The sequence below is a fragment of the Urtica dioica genome, chromosome 3 (genome assembly GCF_054948205.1).
Source record: "Urtica dioica subsp. dioica isolate 48M chromosome 3, U.dioica_male_clone48M_v1_H2, whole genome shotgun sequence".
NCBI lineage: Eukaryota > Viridiplantae > Streptophyta > Magnoliopsida > Rosales > Urticaceae > Urtica > Urtica dioica.
In genome coordinates this window covers 47,594,204-47,615,992 of record NC_142758.1, presented here as the reverse complement: position 1 = coordinate 47,615,992, position 21,789 = coordinate 47,594,204, and the positions used below count along the sequence as shown (strand labels likewise).

The window sequence follows — 21,789 nt, the reverse complement described above, 5'->3', positions numbered from 1 at the left end:
ACCTAGTCACTTTAATACAACAAGTGATTCAGATCATAACACCAATCTCTCTCTCTCTCTCTCTCTCTCTCTCATAATATGGATGAGAACGGTCAGCTGGAGGAGCCACTCTTACCGCCGACGAGGAGCCACTCTTTCTCGCCGGGCTCCGATGATATTCCGGCGATCGAGACAAGCCGCGACTTCTACAGAGAGTTTTGCGCTGAGTCGAAGAAGCTGTGGTACATCGCCGGACCGTCCATATTCACGTCCCTATGTCAGTACTCTCTCGGCGCCGTCACGCAGGTCTTCGCCGGCCACGTCAGCACCATAGCCCTCGCCGCCGTTTCGGTCGAGAACTCCGTCATCGCCGGCTTCTCTCTCGGTATCATGGTAAACAACTGTAAAATCAAATACAAAAGTGTAATTTATATTAATTTTTTTTTCTTATTCTTAAAAAAAAAAACAATCAGACTAATAGTTATATGTTTGGTGGCGACATTTTAACTTTTCTCTTTGTCCCTACAAATTTCCTCGTTGAATTTGCGTTATTTGGTAATTTCTTGTTACAAATTTATTAGTAAAAGAACAAAACATGGACTATTAATTTTAGACGTTGTTTTTTGAATAAAAGTTTTTTTTATTTGTCTTTTCTTTAAAAAGTGAATTGTTCTCGTGCGCACATTTACGTTCAATTTTCCCGATGGCTTTCGCCAAGACGTGTTACTACTTACTACTTAATTGTAAGATAGAAATTACATATATATTTTTGGATTCGTTACTATATAATTTATGGATCCGACAACTGACTAATGATTTCTCAAATAAAATAAAATCAACTGACATATGATGACCCGCCACGTGCGAATTCGATCTTCAATACAAAGATGTGAATTCACGTTGATGAGTGTCATATCTACGCTCAATAATATGATCTACATTCTTCGATAATATAACAAGATTATAATTATATCTACTATTATATATATATATATATATATATATATATATATATTCATTTTATTTCATTAACCAAGGTCCATAGTCCATACCTTGCAAAAAATATTAAGATCGCAATACAAAATATGAGGGCCGTTCGCCCCCCTCAATTTTTTTTTTTTTTTTTAACCTTCTCTATAGTCGCTTTATTTTATTTTGTTTAGATAATAAATTTTAATTATTTTCTTCTTAAGATTTATATTTGTACGTAGTATTTTATTAATTATTTTTTAAAAATAAATTAAATTATTGCTGGCTCTCAAATTTCTCTATCATCATAAGATACAAATTTTGATCAAATTTATCGGTCATTATAATACTTAAAATACACATTTTTGCATATATAGTTGAAATTTCTCTCAATTAAATTTGAGTCCCTGCAGTTTTGTTTTTTTACTTTTACTACTACGAAAAAAATTAAATTTTGTTACTCAGCCCCCCTTCTAAATAAATTTTTTTGACTCTTCCCCTGCATGCCTAGCGGAACCCTTCAAAATTTACAAATTAGCCTCTGAACTTTTGTTTCGTATATTAGCCCCCTAATTTATATTTTTAGCTCTTTTCTCGTCCGGTTTTCTTTGTATCAGTTGGGGATGGGAAGTGCCCTAGAAACCCTGTGCGGACAGGCGTACGGGGCGGGTCAACTAGACATGCTCGGGATCTACATGCAAAGATCATGGCTCATCCTCAACTCCACCGCGGCGGTGCTCTCGCTCCTCTACGTCTTCGCGGCCCCACTCTTGAGGGCCATCGGCCAGACAGAGGAGATCTCCGCGGCCGCGGGACAGATGGCAATGTGGATGATCCCCCAAATCTTCGCGTACGCGTTCAATTTCCCGATATCGAAGTTCCTTCAGGCGCAGAGCAAGATCATGGCCATGGCTTACATAGCGGCCGTGGCCCTAGTCTTCCATACCTTCTTCAGCTGGCTCTTCATTATGCGGCTCGGCTGGGGACTAGCCGGGGCCGCCGTGGCTCTCAACGCCTCTTGGTGGTTCATCATCGTCGCCCAGATGGCTTACATCTTGGCCGGCCCGTGTGGGAGAGCGTGGACCGGGTTTTCGATGAAGGCGTTTCAGAATCTTTGGGGATTCGTTAGGCTCTCTCTAGCCTCCGCGGTGATGCTTTGGTACGTCACATATGCACTATACTTTGGTTGATTAAGGTTTTCCTAAAGTTTTATTTTAATTTCAATATTTTTTTTAAAATTTTTTTTTTATAGAAGTTGGTATGCATGCTAGCCAACCAATGCATTTAAGAAAAATAAAATAAATAACAACAACAGGTTCCGAGATTTTGCCACTTAAATTTTGTTTATTGTGATAGTATACTAATGCGTTTGTCATTGATCAGAAAGTCAAATGTATGCAATATGTGAACGTAAATATGTGATCTACATATGTATATTAAATCATGATCATTCATGGCCAACTGCCGATAAGATTCGTATTTATTATTCGTACTATACCCTATATTATTTTAAATCTTTTCGTTTTTATATTTTTTTCATTTATAGTTTTTGGGTTTGATACTTTAGCTCTTTTTACAAACATTTTAGTCAGGTTCATTTACAATATAACTGACTAATTTATAGAGTTTATCATTATTGTACTACGCTTTCTTAACCTGAAAAGTAATAAACCAAAATAAAAATTATAAATCCTAAATATTATTACCAAATACTAGAAACCCTAGTTTATCACTATACAAAATAAATTATAAAAGTTCAACTTGAAATGAAACTATAATAATGTTAAACTAATAAAAAAAAATGAAGGTCACAAATAATGTATAAAGAACAAAATAGAGCAGCTTTTCATTTATTTATTATATTATGCTTTATGTGAAAACTATACATGCAGTAACTTAAGAAACTAGGACGACAAAATTTTCCATATTATACGCATAATATAATATGTGAGTTTTGATTTTTGAAAACCAATATAGTCAATATAGGCAAGTATATATCTGGGCCATTACCTGTCTACATCGTTCGCTATGATCTCAAACATTACGTACATAATTAATTAACTACAAGCTATATTAGTGGACATAAAAAATTCTTGTATGATCTCATCTGATGTGCACATAATAAACACAAATCTGAAACTCCTATAATAATAGTACAAAAACCGCTATTCGATCTGAAATTCAATTAAAAATAAAATCCACGACAAATATATAGTGTTTGACTAATCTGTTTTACAAAATTATTTGAACATTTTATACCCTCCTTTTAAAAAGCTACTCGAGTGTTATTACTAATAATTAATTAATCCATTAGCTGTTTTGGTAAATGTAATGCAGTTTGGAAATATGGTATTTTATGGCACTTATTCTCTTTGCTGGATATCTCAAGGACGCTGAAGTTTCCGTTGACGCACTGTCCATATGGTAAGCCATTCATTATTTTTCAATAGTTAATTAATTAGCTGTGTCTTCTTTTTTCTTTTTAATCATTATCTGTTCAATTATCAATAATCAATATCGTGTTAGTGTCTATATAAAATATATGGCCCTATAATGAGCTACCATTCAATTCCAGATTTGGTGTTTATAATAATCTGATGGATTTATATGTGTGTACTGTGTGTCAATAATTGGTGAATAAAATATAAATATATTTTTGTAGGGTACTTCTGTCTCTGTGTCATGATGATGCATAGATTTTCCGAGTTTTCTTTTTCAACTGTGTTTGTTACGAATACGATCTGTGTCTCAATCTCACTGACCGTGTCAAGATAATAATATTATAATTACGGCGTATATCATGTGCATATTATCCCCTTAATTATAGTCCAGACTCCAGATCCAATCGCGTTATTATTTGCTTCATATATTTATGCTAATAAGACACATTAAGCTTTCGTGTTCAAGTTTACCATGAAATAATCTTCATGTGAAAGATCATCTACGATGAGGTAATCACGTGCTTTGTATATAATGTATATGATATATTAAGAGTTTAAGACAAGCGCGCGCACACACATATATATATATATATATACATATATATATGTATAATAGGTCATTGCTTTCTGACTGGAGTCTTTTGTCTGATATACTTTTTGTGTCTGATATACTTAACCTAACCGCTTGGACTTTTTGTAGTGTGTACAAAACAGACCTTTCATGTGCTATTCATTTTTGCGTAAATCTAGAACCAGGACCTTCTCGAACAAAAGCTGTATATCACATTCGCTATAAAAAATAATGTTTTTTTTTATATATTTAAATTACTAATTTGCTGTTTATTCCAATTTTGTTTTTCTTTTCTTTTCACTATTTGCTGTATTTTAATGTATCAAACAAACTATTAATTTATTTTTATAATTATATTATAAAATAAGATGAATATTTTTAATTTTAAACAAATCTAATTAACTATTTTTAAACTAAAATATTTTCGATACTCAAAATTTAGTTTTTGTTCAGGGCCCTAAAACTTATTTGAGGCATAGGGTACATGTACGTGTGTTCTTTGTTTGTTTTGAATCTTTACGTGCTTGTTCTACTATTCTTGCTAATGTATATATTACAGTTCCTAATTATCTATCTATTTAGTATAGTAGCTCTGGTTATATCTGTCTAATTTTAGTTCACCCTTCATAGTTTTCATTAAAATTACATATTACATTAAAATATCCTTAAATTTGATAAAATCCTTTTATATGTTTTTAGCCTCTCCAAATTTTTTACGGCCTAAATTTGTTAGTAATTATAATATATCACTATCCTTGTATTTTTACTTTGATCAATTTATTTAATCGATTGATACATGGCAGCATGAACATATTGGGATGGGCGGTGATGGTAGCTTTCGGCGTGAACGCGGCAATAAGGTCAGTCGATAAAAAATTGACAAAACTAATTGTAATTACGAAAATAAATTGTAGGATTAGTTGGTAATAATAAGAAAAAAATAATTTGATTTTTGTAATTATTAAATACAGCGTGAGAGTTTCAAACGAACTAGGAGCGGCTCACCCAAGAGCGGCTAAGTTCTCACTAGTGGTGGCTGTGTTAACTTCGATCATAATTGGAATCGGGTTATGTCTCGTGTTAATGGTCACACGCGACAAATATCCGGCCCTTTTCTCCAACGATGACGCCGTGAAAAATCTTGTTAAGCAACTCACTCCCTTGTTGGCTACTTGCATTGTCATCAACAATATTCAACCAGTTTTATCGGGTAATTATATATTAATTAATTGATTAGTTAATTACATGTATTCGTTTCTAGGATGCCGTAACATTAATGATTATAATTTTTAGAAAAATTTATAATTTCTAGGATTCAAATTTAGGTCTGAGCTAAGCTACGTTTAATCAACGTGAACAAAATAAGATGAATAAATTTTGTTGTTTTAAATTTGAATATGTTGGTAACATCGCATTATGGAAATTGCTCCTGATACTGTTTTTAAAAACTAATCGCACAAGAATAATGTGTCAACCGTTATTTTTATTGCGAAAATTGTATTTTTTTTTTTTAAGTTCTAAACCTTCATCTTTCTTAATTATACATATATGTATATATTTAAAATTTGTTTAACGTTTTGAGCTATATTTAAATTTCTATTCATTTTATAGGTTAAAAAAAGATACTATGCTTGGAATAATTTTTAAAAATGTTGCACTTTTAAAAATACTATTTCGTTAATTTTTCCATGATTATTTTTACCTGATTTAAGGGGTGGCAATTGGAGCGGGATGGCAAAGTCTGGTGGCATATGTGAACATAGCATGTTATTACTTCTTTGGGGTTCCATTGGGCCTTTTAATGGGCTACAAGCTCAACATGGGTGTGTCGGTGAGTTATTTTTTTTTTTTCCCTTTATTTTTTTTTTTTTTTAGTAAATACTATAAATATCAAACATTCTTTAAAAAAAATTACGGGTGATTTTTTTTCATTTTATATGAAATTTTAAATAGCTAAGGAAAAGTTTAATGAAATTGTAAACAATATAAAATAAAACAAGTCATATAAACCTCTAAACAACTCTAAAATTGATATATTGAAAAAATTGGCTACGTAAGCCACCTAAACTATATGAATTGTAAATTAGCCAACCTTTTGTAAATACTTTGTAAATAGCCAATTTGCATACGTGGCAGCCTATTAACTACCTAAAATATATGTTTGGTTGTGTTAAATAATGTTTTTATTAATCTGTTAATAAGTTTACTTGGCTATTTACAAGAAATTAACCAAATGTGGGCTATATCTCAATCCACTATATCTGTGTGGCTATATAACTTAATAACCCAAATTGGCTACGTAAGCCACCTAAACTATATGAATTGTAAATTAGCCAACATTTAGTAAATAATTTGTAAATAACCAACTTGCATACGTGGCAGCCAATTAACTACCTAAAATATATGTTTGGTTGTGTTAAATAAGGCTTTTATTAATTTGTTAATAAGTTTACTTGGCTATTTACAAGAAATTAACCAAATGTGAGCTATATCTCAATCCACTATATCCGTGTGGCTATATATAGCTAAGTTTACTTGGCTAATTTACACGGATATAGTGGATTGAGATATAGCTCACCTTTGGTTAATTTCTTGTAAATAGCCAAGTAAACTTATTAACAAATTAATAAAAGCCTTATTTAACACAACCAAACATATATTTTAGGTAGTTAATTGGCTGCCACGTATGCAAGTTGGCTATTTACAAATTATTTACCAAAGGTTGGCTAATTTACGATTCATATAGTTTAGGTGGCGTTACGTACGCAATTTTTTGTTAAATGAGAAGTGGGATATTCACATTATTATTACCAAATCATTTTATTAATAGAGCTCAAGCTTGTGATACAAAAACTTTATTATTGAAACATGAATATAGTTTATTCGGTGATGGTTTTCAAAGCTTACTGGGAAAAATTTACCGTAGTAAAAAAAAATGTGGTAATTGCTTCTAATAGGCTTTTTTGTTTGTTTGTAGTTTATCGCTAGAGTAGCGTGCTTAAAATTTTGCTGTGCTACAAACGTATTGTATAAATTGTAAACATTCATTTCTCTTGATGTTCAATATTTTTTATTTTGTTTGCTATTTTGTGCTCTATCAAATTTTATTTGCTGTTTAAATTTATATTTATATGAAAAATAAGTGTTTACTGATTAAAAATATATATTTAAAATTTAAAATAGCCGTTTTTTTTTAAATATTGCATCCTAAAAATACTATTTTCATAATTTTTTAAAGTATTTTTCGTAATTTTTTTGGGAAGTTAGATAATCGGCCCACAAGTGTGACGCACGCATTTAACTTTCAAAGTTTCATAGAATGTCAATATACCACTCACTCTATTGCGGAAAAGTAAATTGGAATTACACAACTATAAAAACCCTACATGTTTTTTTTTTGGTCAGGGTTTCAAATAAGTAAACTCATTTTTTTCTACGACAACAACAAGCTGTTATTTTTTATTTTTTTTTCCTTCTAAATATTACAAAGGCGGTATATTAACTTTAATTGTGGTAAAAAGAATTTTAATGTAAAAGAATCTTTAATTTTTTCTTCTTCAGCGCTCAAAAATCAAAATGATGTTGGAAATCCATATCATTCTTGAGAACTATTCTTCTAAGTTTTCTCTTTTTATTTTTTTATTTACTTTAAATTATATAAATAGGGAATTTGGGTTGGGATGCTGGCCGGGACAGTACTACAGACAATTGTCCTTTTCGTGATGGTTTACAAAACAAATTGGAGCAAAGAGGTAAATAACTTGAAAAAAAAAAATCTTATGAAATTTACTTAGTCAATGTTTTGTCAATTAAGCTATTATATATTGTGATGCACATCATATATAAAATATTATATGCAGGCTTCTGTAGCCGAGGACAGGATAAGGAAATGGGGAGGTGAAACGCATGCTAAAAATAACGACGTGGAAAGATTAAGATAATCCTATTTTTTTAGGTTAACCAGTCACTTAGGACTGAATATTTTATTTGTCTTGATGAATATTCGTCTGATGTGATTATACAAGGTTATAAATCCACGAATTCTATTTCAAAAATTTTCTACATGAGTGAGGACACCAATTTATTTTTAATTTTTTTATTTACAAAATATGCATTAATAGGAGCCGGTTATTATGTTATGCCTTTAGTCTGCTAGATTTAAATCTGTGCAATACCACATAGAAATAACTTGCACAGCAAGCAACACATAATGAATCACAAAAACACCAAGAACACAACGCGAAAAGTAAAGAAGGGACATAGGACATTATGCTGGTTTAGTGTCTAAAACGACCTACTTCAGTTGGGAGTTTCTTCACTATTGGTGAGATTGAATTCTCACGTTGTTAGATCGTCTTACCGTTATTGTTATCGTATCGGGACTTCAATTTTAGGGGAAAACTGCATATCGGAGTGAAAACTAAGGGGATTCAAAAAAAAAATGAAACCGGTACCGGTAACCGCTTACCGTAGAGGAAACTGACAAAAATATAGGAAACCGAGCGGTATTCAGACAAATATTTTGCAATAATAAACACTTTTTAATATTTTGCAAATCTAAATTACTTAGATTACAAACAAGATAAAATATAAAACACAAAATTCAAACCAAGATAAAATTCAACATCACTAGTACAAAAAATAGCATTGGGTGCGACTTTTTTCGCACCTAAAAGTCAAAAGTCGCACCCAATAATACCTTTAGGTGCGATTTTTTCGTACCCGAAAGTTCGCACCTAAAGGTCATGGGTGCGAAAAGTCGCACCCGATGATCATGACTTTTAGGTGCGACTTTTAGGTGCGGTTATTCGCACCTACAGTCGCACCCATAAGTCAAAAAAGGTACGCGAAAAAGTCCGCGAGAACGCCATTAGGTGCGACTTGTCGCACCCAAAGGCCTACCCGCCAAACCTTTGGGTGCGACTAGTCGCACCCACGGGCCTACCCGCCAAACCATTGGGTGCGACTTCTCGCACCCAATGGTCTTCCTGCCCAACTATTGGGTGCGACTAAGTCGCACCCAATAGCCTTCCCGACATAATTTGGCGGGGAATGTTGACTTTTGGGTGCGACTATTCGCACCCAACGGTCTACCCGCTCCATTTTCGGGTGCGGATAGTCGCATCCGATAGTATTTTTTTAAATTTTTTTGGGTTTATTATGGTTATAAATTCTATAATTGTAATCAAATAATATGTACTAAATAGTTTATTAATTAGAAAATTCACTAATTAATATTCATAATAATAATAAAAACTAACCATTTGTTCTTCGATTACAATAATAATTATAATGTACGACAAATAATTAAAAAAAATGTTCATTCTTTTCCCTTTCCTTTTCTTCGGTTTGTAAACCACTCCTTGAATGTTTTACTCCCTCTTCCGCCAAATCTTCCTCCGGAACTGCTGCTACCTCCTCGTGCACTGTCGCTCGTACGCTCTCGCTGGAACTATGCTGAAGCTGGCGGCGTCGTCTGAGCATCTGCCATTGAAACTGATGGCGGCGTTGTCTGATGCATAGGGTGCATCAGAGGCGATAGGTGCATTTGAGGCGACGGTGTCGTCTGAGGCATCCGTGGCAACATGTCGGGCGACATCTGAGGCATCTGTGGCATCGTGCCGGGCGACATCTGAGGCAAGGGCGAAAACTGCTGCGTGAACGCGAACAGTTGTCGCCGCATCTCCTCCATAGCGACTTGTTGTGCCGCAACCTGAGTCTGGAGCTCGCCAACCACTGGATCTGGAACGCGCCACGACGAGCCTGAGCCTAACGACTAGCTTTCGTCCTGAGCCTGAGCAATAGCCCAAGATGATCTCGGGACCGCTGGACCTATTCCAACATACCAATCTTGACGATTCCCGAGAATTTCTAGCATCGCATGCTCCTCTGCGTCGTCCTGGTTAAATACTACGCCTTGCTCTTCTGCTTGTCGCTGAAGATCCGCCAGTAGAGTAATTATCCGCGCCTTTACACATAAAAAAAATTATCAAAAATTAATTATTATGTAAGTAACGTAATCGTAATTATCACACATCACTTACATGTGCTCGTCTCGCCAAATCTGTCGTCCATTCACCTTTTCTATTATGGTGCTTTTTCTCCCACGTATCTAACGCGGAGCCCAAAGTCCCATCATCCTTACTATGCAATTGTTATGAAAATATAAGTATTGAATTTATTTCAAATTAAGTATTTCAAAATTAGAATAACTTACGTTCAAATGACGATAAGCCAAGAAAGAAAGAGATCCTTGAGTCGACCTCGTCTTCTTTTTCTTCGAATTCTCCTTGTTGCGATTAGACTTTTTCTGCACATAATTAATTTTTTTCATTATTCAATCTGATAAAGATATTGTGATTTATTATAATCATACATTACGTACCTTCCAATCGTCAGTTGCAAACTCGTCAACCACCGCCTCCCAATCCTCTTTCTTATATCCCGGTGGTGTTTCCGCCTTAGCGTTTTCTTTGCTCCCGCAAAACTCCAACCTGAACTTCTCTGATAGCTTGGACTTCTGGTTGCGTCGCCTAATCTTGGCATTCCGAATGATAGCCTGATCTATCGTATTCTGAAAGCAATCCGCAGGCAGATCCTCGCCGGTGTCAAGATCCGTGTACACAAATCTGAACTCGGAATGAAGTGCGCTCAAAATAGCAACCAACGTCTGGGGCGTCACTTCACTCCAATCACGAGTCGTAGGCGGGATATGTGCTTTCACCAAAGCACCGAGGCGGTTGTTAAATAGTCCAACCTTTTTATTTTCTTTCCTTATCTCTTGATAGAAGGTTTGGTTTATTGGGTCCCACTTGACCACCTTCGCACCAGGTACACCATGTGTTGCTCGCGCTGACGTCGAGCCGGTTGTTGGTCCCCTTGATTTCTTAGGACCTTGGGAATCAGGTTCCTGTGGCGGACCTTGAGATCCCGGTCTCTGTGGCGAATCTCCACCAGAACTTGAAGCGGTCGACATTCTATAAAATGAAAACAACATTTGTAAATTGACATCGTATAAAATTACGGGTGATTTTTTTTCATTTTATATGAAATTTTAAATAGCTAAGGAAAAGTTTAATGAAATTCTAAACAATATAAAATAAAACAAGTCATATAAACCTCTAAACAACTCTAAAATTGAGATATTGTCATAATAAAAAATGAGAAGTGGGATATTCACATAATTATTACCAAATCATTTTATTAATAGAGCTCAAGCTTGTGATACAAAAACTTTATTATTGAAACATGAATATAGTTTATTCGGTGATGGTTTTCAAAGCTTCCTGGGAAAAATTTACCGTAGTAAAAAAAAATGTGGTAATTGCTTCTAATAGGCTTTTTTGTTTTTTTTGTTTGTTTGTAGTTTATCGCTAGAGTAGCGTGCTTAAAATTTTGCTGTGCTAAAAACGTATTGTATAAATTGTAAACATTCATTTCTCTTGATGTTCAATATTTTTTATTTTGTTTGCTATTTTGTGCTCTATCAAATTTTATTTGCTGTTTAAATTTTTATTTATATGAAAAATAAGTGTTTACTGATTAAAAATATATATTTAAAATTTAAAATAGCCGTTTTTTTAAAAATATTGCATCCTAAAAATACTATTTTCATCATTTTTTAAAGTATTTTTCGTAATTTTTTGGGAAGTTAGATAATAGGCCCACAAGTGTGACGCACGCATTTAATTTTCAAAGTTTCATAGAATGTCAATATACCACTCACTCTATTGCGGAAAAGTAAATTGGAATTACACAACTATAAAAACTTTTTTTTTTGGTCAGGGTTTCAAATAAGTAAACTCATTTTTTTCTACGACAACAACAAGCTGTTTTTTTTTTTCCTTCTAAATATTACAAAGGCGGTATATTAACTTTAATTGTGGTAAAAAGAATTTTAATGTAAAAGAATCTTTAATTTTTCCTTCTTCAGCGCTCAAAAATCAAAATGATGTTGGAAATCCATATCATTCTTGAGAACTATTCTTCTAAGTTTTCTCTTTTTATTTTTTTTATTTACTTTAAATTATATAAATAGGGAATTTGGGTTGGGATGCTGGCCGGGACAGTGCTACAGACAATTGTCCTTTTCGTGATGGTTTACAAAACAAATTGGAGCAAAGAGGTAAATAACTTGAAAAAAAAATTCTATGAAATTTACTTAGTCAATGTTTTGTCAATTAAGCTATTATATATTATGATGCACATCATATATAAAATATTATATGCAGGCTTCTGTAGCCGAGGACAGGATAAGGAAATGGGGAGGTGAAACGCATGCTAAAAATAACGACGTGGAAAGATTAAGATAATCCTATTTTTTAGGTTAACCAGTCACTTAGGACTGAATATTTTATTTGTCTTGATGAATATTCGTCTGATGTGATACAAGGTTATAAATCCACGAATTCTATTTCAAAAATTTTCTACACAAGGAGGACACCAATTTTTATTTTATTTTTTTATTTACAAAATATGCATTAATAGGAGCCGGTTATTATGTTATGCCTTTAGTCTGCTAGATTTAAATCTGTGCAATACCACATAAAAATAACTTGCACCGCAAGCAACACATAATGAATCACAAAAACACCAAGAACACAACGCGAAAAGTAAAGAAGGGACATAGGAAATTACGCTGGTTTAGTGTCTAAAACGACCTACTTCAATTGGGAGTTTCTTCACTATTGGTGAGATTGAATTCTCACGTTGTTTATACAGCTCAAGGACGTCTTACCGTTACTGTTATCGTACCGGGACTTCAATTTTAGGGGGAAACCGCTTATCAGAGTGAAAACTGAGGGGGATTCAGACAAAAAAAAAAAAAAAATGAAACCGGTAGCGGTAGGAAACCGATTATCGTAGAGGAAATTGACAAAAATATAGGAAACCGAACGGTATTCAGACAAATATTTTGCAATAATAAACACTTTTTCATATTTTGCAAAACTAAATTACTTAGATTACAAACAAGATAAAATATTAAACACAAAGTTCAAACCAAGATAAAATTCAACATAAAGTACCGTAAAATCAAACTTTGATTACAACACGTACGACAAAATATAAAACACAAAGTTCAAACTAAGATAAAATTAAACATAAAGTACCATAAAGTCAAACCTTGATTACAACACGTACGACAAAATATAAAACATATTAATTAGTAATTAATTATACGTGAATTATCTCTCGTCACTCGTGAATGAAGAACCGAACGCCATAATTCATCATCAAATTAATTTTAATTCAACATAAACATGATCACAATCATCAATTCATCATCAAATTAAGTTTAATTCAACATAAACATGATCACAATTATCAATTCATCATCAAATTAAGTTTAATTCAACATAAACATCATCAACATCACAATCATCACCAAATTAATTTAAATTCAACATAATCATGATAATAATCATGAATTTTTCATCAAATTAATCAATTCATCATCATATTCTAGGATTAAGACACAAATTTTTGAAAAAAATTGAAAAAAAATCCCCAAATCTCCGAAACCCTAGACTCATACTTCTCGGAAACCTCGATTTTTTGGCAAACAAAGGCAGTGACGAACGGAATCCGTCGGGAAGTGCAGTCAAGTTGATGGAATTCACAGAAAACGGCCGGATTCATACCGGGTTCACGACACGGCAGCGGTTTCTTCATGTTTCGTCCCGGTGAGCTCCGGTTCGGCGAATCCCGGCCGGAATCCGACCGGTTCCCCCAGAAAGCCAAACCTTGATACAGATCATAAAACCTTTACTCTCAAACAAATAAAACAAAGGTTGAAATCCACGAAAGCCATTGGAATGAACATTTTCATACCATTTTCACTAATTTTCGTTAGTCAGCCGGAAGAAATAATTATTTCCATGTATTGTTAGTGGAAGAATATTCCATCCTTTTAAATTGATCAAAATGAATGAAATTCCATCTTATTTTATGTATTTATCATTAACTCATTCATTCTTCAAATATACTTTGAATTACCATATTTAGCTGCACACACATGTATATATATATATATTATAGAGAAATTGACCAAACTACTATCATTTCATAGCCCATTTTTCAATTTCCACCAAAAACACTAATTTGGACATTTTTATTAGTATGCCATGTGTACAAATACATTTTTGCCCTCCTTTTTTTTTTTTTTTTTAATTTCTTTCTCTATATTCTCTGTCCCCGCTTTCTACATCTACCATGATTATCCTTGGATTCTAAATCTTCGACGGCTTTAATTCCTGACCAAACCCAAAACCCGCAATCGCGCCGGCTTGAAAATTTCGTCCAAAACGTGAACGCGATGAGAGCTTCGCGATCTGAGTCGATGGAGGATTTGGTTCTCTCGACGATCATCTATGGCGGCGAAGGGATATAGTTCTTCGTCGAGCAATTCGTGTGGCTCGCCAAATCGGGACTGATCGATCCCAATCACTCGAACACGTTCGAAACGATCGATCAACGCTTGGGCAGAACTAGTCGGCTACGTCGGAAGCATTGAAAATTAGGGATCTTAAATGGATTCGCGAGGACGTGGCTTGTTTGGAATCTAGTTTTTCAAATGCTCTTACAAAAACTACACGAAATACTTATACTTATATAATTATATAGAAATTTTAAATTTGCATGATAGTCAACGCTTGGTTAATTATAATTAATCGACAACTTTCCCCAAATAATTTTACCATATTGAGAATTGATGGGCATGAGTTATATGGAAAAATTATCAATTTATTATTGCTAATAGAATCGAGGATATTGAAATACCGTTACCGATGTCGTACCGAGACTAAGAATTATTGGTATCCTGAAAGATATCAATACTATATCGGGGCATCCAGTGTGATAAAAAGGTAAACTGTACCAATGAAATTACCGTTACCGACATGATAAATAGAAAATTATCGGATTTACTGAGAGGCATCCAATGAACAAACAAACACAAAGATGTATATATATATATATATACATAAATTAATAATAATAATATTAAGATAAACTAAAAATAATAATACTTAGTTAAATTTTTCATTCATAAATATTTGTTAATGTTAAATGTTGATATACTAAGTAAAAATAATATAAAAAAAAAACAATTAAGAAGTTGTACAAATCGTGTGTAGTGACGAGTGCATTTTTTTAAGGGAATTTCTCATTAACAAAGAGAACTTGGCTGCAGCCATACAAAGATCCCGAACAGAGGCCGGTACCTCATTCAAACAATTATGTATTCTGAAATGAAAATGAGAAGCAAAAGACAGACAAAGCAAACAAAGGAAACAAGGATTTATTCGGCCGAGTAATACCTTAACCCGTCAAGAACTCCCTTGGGCTCATTCAATAGAGATCTTCTCCAAATCCTGGACACGAGCAAGAAACAATGCCAAAAATAGGCATAGCTCGATTCCTACGCCACCCTCGGAAGCTGACGGGACCCCTGACGTGTCACGAGACTAAACAAAAGCTAATCCCTCAAAACAACATCATTTTTTTTAAGCAAAGAAACAAAAGTTAAACCCAAAGATGACTATTTCATCCGTTGTACTCAAAACACCCACCCTAACGATGGACAATCTCAAACTATTCACTAGAGAAATTAAACAAACCGTACCTAAAATTAAAATCTAACCAGACAATCCAGAATGGACAATAAACTAAGAAAAATACAACGAAAAAGCAGCCAAGCTCAGCACGGCGAGACTACACCCAAGCCACCCAACCTTCCTTCAGCCACGTTTCTCTCAGTCACCACCCGAAGCTTTGCCTTAGACTGACCTGCAACAACTCAGTAAAAGAAGAAAAAATAGCCCGTCTAACCAACTCTGTCAACGACGACGAAAGAACCATCATCGGAGACAAAGTCCACACAGAACCTGAGCTCAAGCCGCTATAACCCACCTAGAAAATCCACTGAGAGAGAAAAAACTTTTTTTGTGTTTAATTCGCAAAATCATTGGTTAGTTCTAAAAATATAGCCTCTTTGAATGAAGATTGGCTATTGTAGAAACGTAATCTTTTACAAAACACTGGAATTTTTAATCACAATCTACTAATAATCTCATGATAGTGTTGGCATCAAAGTCCAATGAGCATGAACAAAAATCTCAAAAGTGGATCAAATATCATTGCGACATTAACGAAGAGTCATAACGACGATCCATGACGAGACTTGCAGAATGTATTCATACGAGTTTGAGGTTTAGGATCGAGGAAACTTCTTTTTTTTTTAATTGAAGGTTAACCATCTAGCAAAGCAGATGGTTTGTAATTTTGCAAGCACCGATTTAAATTCGAGGAGCTCGTGCATTTTAGTAGGTGTAGCTAAGATTGAGTAAATTAGAATATCTTTTTAGATGTAAGCTCAATTCGAAGTAACAAAGATATATACTTTTGGAAGTTGATAGACTTTTAACACTCGTAGTTTTTCCGTATAACTGGATTCGGCTACATTAAATCGTAATAATAACATACTTGTGTCACTTCAATTATACTAATGGTAATCTCACACCTACCTCTAACATGAAGTCCTGAGTTCACTATCATGGAATGCAGAAACACATGCCCCCTTATATAAGTAGGGGTTTATCCTATTTCAGCTTAATGCTCATGTACTATCATGTAATCTTGACTGATATGTCTCATTCTCTTGCAATGCGAATGTATATAATCTAACCTTGATATAATAAGAAAAAATTACATTAGTATACTATGTGACCGTTTATTTTTCATTGCCCCAATATTTTTTAAATAGTTAACACGATATTGATTGTTTACAAAAATTTAAATATATAGATCAATCAAATTACAGATTTTGACACGAGTATTAATAAATCTGAAGCTTTTTTTATTTCAAAATAAAAAAAAAGCATAATCAGGACAAATGTATTAATGAACTCTATAAATATGTCAATAAATTTATGATTTAATGACATTTAACCAATTCAGGATTTATTGACGGGAAATTGACAGCAATAATACCATTTGCTTGACACTTACCAAAAATCACCTAAAACTCAAATATTGACATATCTAGTACCAAATCGATCACGAACTGGTTGATTTTGTGACACATTTGGTCACGAAGTGGTTGATTTCGTGACACATTTGATATTGGATGTGTCAATATTTAGATGTTTGGTGATTTTTAATAAGTGACAAGCAATTGATATTATTGCTGTCAATTTTCTTTTATCGACATACATCCATTTTTTTATGTTTCAAGTTAATTTTCAAAAAGGAAAAAAAAAAGTCAATCATACCATACTACATATATCTGATTCCCATCAAATCAACACTAGTTTGGAGTTTGGACAACAATATTATACCAGTAAAAATACCCAAAAAAAAATCGTTATCCTATAATATATCTCAACCGTATGATACACTGTCCGTCGGTAGTCAATATATCAGTAAAATCAAAACCTCGGTATCCGTACCGGTATCGATTTTTAATCCTTGGGTTGTTAATGTGCTTTATTGGTTATTTCGCAAAATAAATCAAGCATTGGCTAATTTGTCAAAATTTAATTTCTGATTGACTACTTTACTCGAGTGCCCATTATTATATGACAAAAATCATGAGTGCCCCACCTAAATTTGGGCATCCGGAAAGAAATATAAGTAAAAAAATTGTTCCATTTCGCTTAAAATATGATACCAAAATTTTATTGTGATGCATTATTTTTTTCTTCGGATATTAGAATATATTTCAAGTTTGGGTTTTTTTTATTACATAGATAATGTTAGCACAAACCAGAAAAAGATATTTCGTTTCGATTTTCACCGTAGTCATGGTATTATTTTGAGCGGAACACTTTGTTTCATTAAGTAACGGAATTATTTCGATAAGTCGGGAATGGAACAAACCAGAATTCTATATGCCCAAGTTCAGCAATGAATCTGGATTCCTCCCTCACTTGCTTGAGTCTTTTTCAATGTCCTTTCTCTGATCAAAATAAAGTAATAAACCACCCCATCATTTTTAGTATTATTAATATTAAAATTTTCTTATGTGTAAAAATATGTTTTAAAGTCCATGGTTGGCGTGTTTTATTTAACTTGACATACAAAGACGGAGGCCCCAAATAAAGGCAAACAATCTAAATTCATAATCAATGTTTTTTTTTTTTTTTTTTTTTTTTTTTAAGTGTTTGACTCTTTAAGTTGCGACTTGCAAGTCTGGCCATGGGCATGGCCATGGTCGGCCCGATCATAAAAGCTAATTAGTTTATCACTTTAGGCTTCAAATTTTAGAAAGTTTGTAAGGTCTACTCTATGAATTTCTTTATCAAAAAGACCTAATTTATTTATTTTTCTAAGGCCTAATTTATTTAACTAAAAAAATATATGCCTGACTTTTTATTGGAAGAGTTGCACAAATAACCCGTAGACGGTTTTTTCAAGAATAGTTTATACTTTTAAACCTTCAATAAAGACTTCATTCTTTAATTTTAGTAAATTATTTTCCTTTTTCTAAATGAACCTTTGAATTGGAAAAAACGCTATTCTTGTAAACAAAAAACTAAATAAAACTGACACCCAAAAATAGTAACGGGTACGGAGAAAGTTGAGTTCACCTATTTCAATACTCATACATGTTTCAAATTTTTATCCGTTACCCTACTTGTTTACACAATTTTTGAAGTGGACCGGATAACATGTATATATATCGGGAAGTAGGTAGAAAATAATATACCTGTTACCTGTTATAAAAATTGGGTATCGTGTCGGGTAGACCCGTTTACCCGTTCAAATAACAAACTTAATATATTTTAATATGTTATTTCAAAATGAATATACCCTTTAATATAAGTTATTTCAACTTGAATGCATTAAGAAAAACATGCCATATTTTTCTAATATGTTATTTTAAATAGCTAGTATATTTTATTTTAGTGTCTACATTTAAGAATTTTTTTTTCAAAGTTAACGGGGGCCCGGATAACGAAGGACAATTCTATTACCTGTATCCGGACTCTTTTTAAGAGCGGGTATTACCCGTCTTGTTTAAATTGGGTATGAGCCGGTGCAGGTGTGGCTTATGTGTCTGCCATCACTAAAATACAATTAAAAAAATATATATAAAATTGAGGCAGTAAGCATTAATTTTTAAAAAAAAAGGTATAACTTTTTTTTTTTTCCTAAGATCCTAATGTACATGTGGCCAGCCTGCGTCAAGTTAAATAACTTTTTGCCTTCTTTTTAGAATAAATGACATATTTGCCCCCTATATTATGGCAGATATTTCAAGTTAGTCCCCGAATTCTGAAAACGATCTTATTCATATTTGAACTTTGTTTTTGGACCCATTTAGTCCTTCCGTCAATATTTTCATAACTCTGTCAGTCAAATAGGCATATTTTAATCACGTGACAATGAAACAAGGGGCAATATAGTAATGAGCAAATGAACATGTTTCGATAAATCCACAAACCCAGAAAAGGAATATAATCAAATTCAAAACAACTGAGTAATGAGCAGACAAACAAAACTGGCATTCCTTCTCCTGCAAGGGAATAAAAAACCAGAGATGGTATCACGAAATCGTGCAACGGCTTCGGAGCGAGATTGGGTTAGAGATGGAACAGGCCAATCTGATTTGGGTTTTGATTTTCGCAGATTCAATCCCGGTTTGGAACAGGCCAATCTGATTCTTCACAGCAATGTTCTTCCACCGCTATGGGACCAGTCCTCGAAGCTCGGTGGTGAAATTGACACGTCATCATCGTCTTCATCGTCATCGTCGTCGAAACTCAGACACGTGATTTTGAAAGAGAATAACCAGACCGTAGTGATCTTCGCTACTTCGCGAGATTTCGCCGCCGAAAAGCTTCGTCAACAAGGTGTTTCGGAATTGGTTTCGTCGATCGACGCGAAAGAGAGTTTCGAATCCTTCAAGTTTCTCCGCGAGAAAACCGATTTCGCAATCAACAGAGCTATTATCGCTCTCTTCCACGAACACCGAGACGAGCTTCCTCTGATCAAGAATCAGGTAAATTATAATTCCGAGTTTAATTCACGATCTGTTGACTTTCGCTGATGAAACGAATTTTTATAAAAAAAAAACAGATAATTATGGAGCCAGAAAGCCCTAAAAAACCTCTAATCATCGCCGGACATTCTCTCGGGAGGCTCGATCGCTGCTCTGTTCACGCTGTGGCTCCTGGAGAGCGGTGACTTCTCAGGCGATAAACCACCTCGAGCTCGGCGTCGGCGCGAGATTGGGTTAGAGGTGGAGAGAGAGTGGGAATGTGATGAAGAAGAAGAAGAAGAGATTTTTTTTTGTTTTTATTATTTTTAACAATTTATGTTTATTTTTAATTCATTCTTTATAAATATTAATTGCCTTTTTTTATATGATTACAAATTTACCCTCATTTAACAGAATTTTTGACGGAAATTTTGACGGAAGGACTAAAACAGTTAAAAAACAAAGTTAGAGCATTAAAAAAATCGTTTTGAGAGTTTGAAGATTAACTTGAAAAATGTGGCAAACTACAGGGGGCAAATATGTCATTTATTCTTCTTTTTATTAGTCACACGTCTAATAAAAATAAAACAGTACTTTTTCTAATTTAAAGAAAATAGTCTCCATCCATGTATCATAAATAAACTATTTTATGTTTAAAATGTAAAATAAAAAGTGGAAAATAACGCATATACTCTATATTTTAGTGAAATACCGAGTTTAACTTTAGTTTTCAAAAATATCGAGTTCATACCCTATGTTTAACTAAAATGATGAAATTATACCCTGAAATGGATAACGGTGTCACAAATTTATCTTTTATTTATATTAATTCTTATATATGAAAGACCGAATCAAATCCAAACCAGTAACATAACTTTCAAATTCTCAATTTTGAAATAAAAATAACTTTAAATTGAAATTAAATATTAAAATTCATATCTCCCAAGAGATTACTTCATTTCGTGTTCGAATTGCAACTCTGAATCTTGTATTCTCTGTTCGAATATGTGATTTTGATGACAATCAACTGTCGATTTTTACCCATTTGTCTCTTTCTGTGTTTTTCACGATTAAGAGACAGTTGTTTATTATTATTTTTCAAATAAATTACATATATGGCGCGAATAAATAAAGATAATTGGTGTTTACATATAAATATTATAGCCAACGTCAATGAAAAATCAATAAAAATTCAATAAAAGAAGATTCGTTGCACTGTTGTCTATTTCATGGTATAATTTTGTCATTTTAGTAAACAGATGGTATGAAATCGACATTTTTTAAAACCAAATGTTAAATTCGATATTTCTCTAAAATATAAGATATATATGTGTCATTTTCCCAAAAATATATTTGTAGAGAGTATAAGCATATATTCCAGAGATGAATAAATAACTAGAATATACTGGTTAGAACAAATTTATTCAGCTGTTGTCCCTCTAGGCTTCGAACGTCGTCAGCGGCATGGATCTATCCCGAGGAAGGGCGCCTCGCTTTTTCCGTCTTCTTCTTTTTTTCCGAGAACTTTTTCTTCTCTGTTTCCTCTCCGAGCTCCGCTTCCCAAGCTGGCCGATGCGATGCTTGCGCGGCTCCACCGATTCCTCTACGCCACCGGGACCGCACCATCGGATCCAAATCCTCTCCTACGTTGTGCTCGTGTGCTTGCCCGCATGCACTGGTTCCAGATCCGCCATCGATTCCTGATCTGCACCTCCGCCGGTTCCAAATCTGTCACCGGTTCCAGATCCGCGCCTCCTCCATGCTCGTGTGTTTACCCTGGCTCTAGATCCGCCACCGGGCCCACGTCCGACCGCCGCCTTTCTGTCCTTCTTGTGTGTGGTTCCATC

General features: G+C 33.7%; 1 protein-coding gene across 2 annotated transcripts; it reads left to right on the top strand.

Moving 5' to 3' along the window:
- Positions 1 to 12,389, top strand: LOC149403273 (protein DETOXIFICATION 29-like). 2 transcript variants are annotated; one of them, XM_089609929.1, is made up of 8 exons: positions 1 to 372; positions 1,566 to 2,107; positions 3,286 to 3,372; positions 4,764 to 4,820; positions 4,932 to 5,170; positions 5,673 to 5,791; positions 11,999 to 12,085; positions 12,192 to 12,389. In XM_089609929.1, the coding sequence occupies exons 1-8, from the start codon at positions 79 to 81 to the stop codon at positions 12,270 to 12,272; spliced, it is 1,506 nt and encodes a 501-aa protein (XP_089466055.1). In that variant the 5' UTR covers positions 1 to 78; the 3' UTR covers positions 12,273 to 12,389. The 2 variants fall into 2 exon arrangements, with proteins under 2 accessions (XP_089466055.1, XP_089466054.1); XM_089609928.1 differs by lacking the exons at positions 11,999 to 12,085; positions 12,192 to 12,389 and adding exons at positions 7,626 to 7,712; positions 7,821 to 8,058.
- The last annotated feature ends 9,400 nt before the right edge of the window (positions 12,390 to 21,789 follow it).

Bases quoted from the DNA above. Each gene is read 5' to 3' on its own strand.
- LOC149403273 (XM_089609929.1), top strand. From the start codon at position 79: ATGGATGAGAACGGTCAGCTGGAGGAGCCACTCTTACCGCCGACGAGG. The intron at 4,821-4,931 runs GTCAGTCGATAA...TATTAAATACAG, and splicing joins GGCGTGAACGCGGCAATAAG to CGTGAGAGTTTCAAACGAAC. The intron at 5,792-11,998 runs GTGAGTTATTTT...TTATATAAATAG, and splicing joins AGCTCAACATGGGTGTGTCG to GGAATTTGGGTTGGGATGCT.